This window comes from Xenia sp. Carnegie-2017, unplaced genomic scaffold, assembly GCF_021976095.1.
Source record: "Xenia sp. Carnegie-2017 unplaced genomic scaffold, XeniaSp_v1 HiC_scaffold_2, whole genome shotgun sequence".
Lineage (NCBI taxonomy): Eukaryota > Metazoa > Cnidaria > Anthozoa > Malacalcyonacea > Xeniidae > Xenia > Xenia sp. Carnegie-2017.
Window position 1 is genome coordinate 303,065 of NW_025813482.1, and position 6,000 is coordinate 309,064.

Below are 6,000 nucleotides of genomic sequence, written 5' to 3' on the forward strand. Positions count from 1 at the left end.
GCACAGATCCGATGGGCAGGCCAAATTGCTCGCATGCCAGATGAGCGGATACCTAAGCAACTGCTTTATGGTGAGCTCTCCAACGGCAAAAGATCAGTCGGAGGCCAGAAGAAGCGGTTCAAGGACACATTAAAGACCTCACTGAAGTCCTTTAACATCAACACCGCAACATGGGACAAACTTGCAGGGAACCGATCAACCTGGCGCGATCTCATCTTCAAGGGCTGTCAAGCATCAGAAGAAAGGCGGACTGTGGAAGCCAAACAGAAACGTGAGCTGCGGAAATCAAGAGCAGCCAGTGCTTCAACATCAAATGCATCTCTGGTTTGCCCTTCGTGTTCAAGAACATTCTTTGCCAAGATTGGGCTCATTAGCCACCTCAGAACTCACCGTACCCAACAATCTGTTGTATAGCATATAACAACTGTTATATAGCATATAAAGTCAAATAGACGCATATTGACTATTTAACATGTCATTATAGTGTATGTCATCAACATTTCAATCTTGGGATGAAGAAGAATACTGTGCTGGGGCTCCTGTTCTTCCACATCGTTCTGGTGCATTTATGTCAATTGATTCTGAGGTACTTCAGAATTCTGGGTTTCACAAACCTGTTCTGAAATTTCAGTTTTCTGTATATTTTGTGACATATTTATAGACTAAAATGAAATATAAAGAATTAGCTGAAAGGAATCATCCAAAGGAACAAATTGTGATTTCGAGTGATGATAGTGACCACAATCTCTTTCAAGTGGATCAAAATGTGAAAGATCATTGTCTAAGCTTCTCCGACTGCTATCTAATTTTCAATTTTTTCAATATCTTTTGGTTTTAATACAGACTTCGGTTAACATGAGCCGAATACAAGAACACATTGACAAACGGCGGACTTGAAAATGACGAAAGCATGTTTTTCAAATATGGTAGTTGAGTATTTTTGAGTGCAGACGACGTGTTTCCATGTTTGCTGTAGCTATATGCCATTTGTTCGACAACTTTTGATGAATATTAGCCAAACGCATTTAAAAGCCTTTATAATTTCCGTATAAGTTAGAGTCAAATTTAAAATTCTGTTTCACTGTATTCTTTTAGTCACAGCAATAGAAATATCGTCGCTAGGTTAGTTTTCCGTTAATATTTCTAAGGAGCTATATACAAGTTCTTTGTTTATTTGCTTGAATCTTTTTTTTGCAATGCGGGAGAAACTATAACGCTGATGATTCATCTATAAAAAGAAGGATTGACTCATGTTTTGCAATATAACTACCGTTCGTATCAAAGGATGCAAGTAATTATTTCTAGCACATAGAATTACCTCAGTGAATTAAAGTTAAAACGAATTGTGTTAAAGAAATGTGAACCAGCAGAGAAGTGAGACTCTAACAAATATTCTTATCTTATCTTTAAAAATGAAATTACCTGTAGGACATTCTTTGCATAAGTGCATGCAAAGCTTTTACGTACTTATGGTTTCAGTTAATATATATTTTCTTTATCGTGTGATTTCAGTAATATAAGATTGTTTTCTTAAAATTGGAAAAACAAAATTTATAAACTACGTACATGGTACAGTTTGACAAGACAAATTGTCCTTTCCTGACCCATGATCGTCAGTGGCGTAGCTAGGAAAAATAGTCACTCCCGCCAATCCTTCGCGCCGGAGGCGCGACCCCTAGGGGTCCGGGGGCATGCTCCCCCGGAAAATTTTGAAATCCAGAGCCTTGGAAACAGCATTTCCTGCGATTTCGAGGGCGAATTATTTGTTGTAAAATAATTTATAAAAACTCATTTTTGTTAGCTGCATTCTTAATGTGGCAATCGTTGAAACTGCAACTAGTTAAAAAGGTACTAAAGATGGCTCAGAGAAACGTTACGCAGGAGACAATTGTCCCCTAAAACATAATTTACTCATCACTGCCCCTGCATAAACAGAAGAAATTTGTATTAGCACAAAAAATAATATAGTATACGACACTTCTAAAGTGCATAGAGAGAGATTTTTCTTAGCATTCTACTTGTTAGTTTAAACTTGTTTAGATTGGGGCAAGTAGACAGGGATGGCTTTATTCTTTAAAGTTATGCTTAATTTTCTCAATGAAGTACCATGTATTATACGAACAAATATCAAAACACATACTATACTCATCATTTATAAAGAAAGGCCAGCCTCCTGGGTTTTCTACAAATTTTTCAACCACCTCGTTATGCAACACCTCTGATTCCTCTTTCTTTTCAATGATATCTTTGTGAATAGATATTCTACACAAAGAGCTAAGCCGACCTTGACCCATTCTATTTCTTAAATAGCTTTTACCCTTTTAAGCAAGAAAACGACCTCTCTACTGAAGCACTTGCCACTGCCAACACACCATTCAATTTTAACAAATTTACCACTTGACCTAAACTCGACTGGAGATTAAATTTGAAGATGTATTTAAGAACCTCATTACTGCACTCTTTGTGAAAGTCCTTGTCGTTGTAAATGAAGGAAAGTTGACTCTCCAAAGTTTGGATGTCAAAAGAGGACTATACTTATCTTTGAGAAGATTGATCTTCTCCTGTGGAACTATGCCCTTCCATGTAGTAAATAGTTTAGGATTTACAAGGTCTAAAACTCGAACTGATTAATATCTTGAAATCGTTCACTTAACATGCCTTTAATGGAATCAATAATCTCAAAATAAAGCTGTTTGTAATTGTATCTACTATCTGCTCTGGTTGCTGGTGGGCCTACTTTTTCTAGTGCAGTTTGGTAAAACTCGGTGAAAGCTTGATCTGTGCGAAGTGACACAATAAACTGCTTGAAATTGTCAATCTTGCTTATGCCATAGTTAAAATGGGTTTCCCTATTTTGAAGAATGGAATACAAAATTGTGGACTGTTCTAAAATCCTGTAAAAAACACACACTAGAAAACAAAAGAGAAAGCTATCAAGATAATGCAGTAAGCCACTTATTTTACTTAATGACTCATCATCCCACCCAGCTGGTTGTTCAAGTACCCCTCAAAAATATCTAAAAGTTTTCATAGTTTTGTGCAATACATTGATTAATCTAGAGCGATAATACCATCTTGTTTCACCAGGGCAGGAAACTCAAGGTTGTTAGATGTGAGAAAAGCTTTTCTTTTGGGGCATTGCTTGTAAATGTGCTGAATGTAGCTATATTAATAAAAAAGATTTTAACAGGAGAAATTGATGAGGCTGACTGACATAGGACCAGGTTCAATCTATGAGCTGCACAATGAACAAAATGAGCAAAAGGATACTCTTGTCGAACCAATGCTTGAACACCATTGATATGGCCCGACATGACGGAAGCACCATCATATGTTTGTAAAACCAGTTTTTCTTTTATATTAGAATACTCACCAAGTTTATCTTTGACAACTTGTGATATTGCTGTGGCATTTCTGTTCATACTTACATCCACAAATCCTAATTGCCTCTCCATAATTTCACTTGCTTTGTCAAACCGAGCAATAACACTTAGCTGCTCTTTGGTGGAGACATCAGATGCTTCATCAACCTGAATACTCATAAATGTGCAATCATTTATTTCCTTTCTGATTTCATCTTCAATAATTGAATCAAGACAGCTGATAAGACCATTTTGAATTTCTGGGAGACTCCAGTAAATCTTCTGTCACCAACTATATCAGATTCTGCTAGTCTACTGTGCAGTCGACGCTCAAATACAGAATCAAACTTAGCAAAACATTCGAGCAACTCTTTATAATTACCTTTGTTCAAGCTACCTTCGGACTCATTGTGACCTCTAAATGGCAACTCTTGCTTTGACAAATACAGCACGGCCTCAGTAACAGTTTTAAAATTTCTCGATTTTGTCTTACCTCCTCATTGTGACGCTGAATCTCATTTCTTCTAGCGAGGGACATAAGACAATCAATTCGTTCACTAGCTCCATACGTTTTCCATGTCTTAAAAGCAGTCAAATGCGATTTAGATTTTTCATGCTTCTTAGCATCAGACATAATACTCCACATATCGTTGTAGCCATTCTTAGTCCACGATGGCGATGTTTTTGGGGAAAACATTAGACATGGCCAACAAAACACTTTCTGCAAGGTTGTACTGCCACACAGCCAGTCCTTCGCCTCATACCAATCTCTCTGAAATGCTCTTCCCTTATTTTGGATAGTTAAATCAGGAGTAGGCCGTTCATGAACGATAACATTCTGTTCGACCGACGATCGAGCAGAGAACGGTTTAGCTAATAAGGTATTTACTAAATCAACATCAGTTGAGCAAATCGCAGTCGCACTTGAAGCCATTGTGTCATACACAAATACAAAATAGCAATTTGAGAGTAAACACAATGGAAAATTAATACCGACAATGACACGTAATTTGATAATCACTAATCGCTGTACTCGAACATAATGAATAATGTATATCAACATTTGTAATTTTTTACATTTTAAACAACACATTTCCGAAGAGGCTGTCGTTTATGTCCATGACAAATATTTCAGTGAAAGAAGTTCAATGAGCGAAAGTGATGAAGGGTATGAATGAATCTGCTTGAATACCTACGTTTCTCAATGCTCTTACGCTTTTTTCCCTGCTATTTGTATAGAGTTTTCGATGGATACTACAAGGAAAATCTATCACTTCTGTAATTTAAGAGTGGAAAAGAAGTCCTCTCGCCAGAAGAGAGTCAACACCCACCAATATATCAAATAACGTTACATTCTTGATTGACGCCTCTGAATTTAAACAATGGGATGATTGGAAATGTGACGATATGGGACCTTGGAAAAACAATGGGGTGAAAAAGACTCGATTTTGTATTTCTGAGGGAAGGATAAGTGAAGTAGGTCAATGTAAAACCAAGAAAAATGAAGGTTTCTATACATCGGTGAGAATGTATTACAAAAGCAAGACATCTCCTGACATCAAGAAGTACGTGGCATGTCTAGAAGGTACAGGAATTTTTAAACGTTTTGGACACAATCATTTTACTGGCATTGATTTTAACTATGACCAATTTCTCCTTTTCATTGAGGATAAAATTTGTAATTTTTTATTTATGTTACTTATAAATGCTCACTTCCTTTGTTGCAACCCACATGTGGAAAATAAAGCATTATTAATGGTTCAGTATATCTTCGATGGAGAAATACACGAAATTACGCCCAGTCCTCATGGGAACTCGCGGCAGAAACAAGCGGGTGGATATATTTGCACAAAACCAAGCATATTAAAAAGAGTAAAAGAAGTTGCTGAAACATCTGGACCTAGAGGAACCTTTCATCGTGTGAGCAAAGAAAGTGGTGGTTCCTTAGGTGCCAGTGCAGCAAGTGACCTTCCCCGAAACAGAACGCAAGCCAAAAATTGCCGAGCCAAAACAAAGCAAATCATGAGTTTTAAAAAGTTGACTCTCTTGCTGTTCTTCTCCAGGAGTGCAAGAGGAAGCAATTAAGCCAAGGAAAAGATCCCTTTATTTGTGACGTATCAGCTGCTCCTGAACTCAGATGTCTTCTGTGTTACGATTGGCAGCTTAATGAGATCGAGCAATTCTGCACTGATCCTCAAAACTTTGTAATATTTTTTGCAGATCCCACATTCAATCTAGGAAACTTCATTTTAACCGTTACGACGTATCGCAATTTAAAGTTGTAACAAGAAGAGAAGGTCATCATCCTTTAATAATAGGACCTCTTCTAATTAGCCAAACCAATACAACAGAAGTGTATGATTACTTCTATGGGAAATTGACTTCCCTTAATAGAAACATAAAAAACGTTCTTGCCATAGGGACAGATGGGGAAGAGGCTTTGATCAGCGCCATGAAGAACAGTATGTGCTATGCAATTCATTTACGATGCTTTGGGCATTTCCGCAAAAATTGTATATTACAACTGAGAAAATCGAATGTCTCGGACACAGCACAAAATATTTTTCTTGATGACGTATTTGGAAAAAGATCAGGGAGATTTTATGAGAAGGATATGCTTGCAAAAACGTATTACTAA

The 6,000-nt window shown here is 37.1% G+C and overlaps 1 protein-coding gene across 1 annotated transcript; it reads left to right on the forward strand.

Annotated features, from left to right (window-relative positions):
* The first annotated feature begins 5,105 nt into the window (after window positions 1-5,105).
* Window positions 5,106-6,000, forward strand: LOC124440394. The gene is given in 3 exon segments (XM_046990786.1): window positions 5,106-5,416; window positions 5,419-5,642; window positions 5,645-6,000. Coding segments are annotated over 3 exon segments (879 nt in total). The 5' UTR covers window positions 5,106-5,117.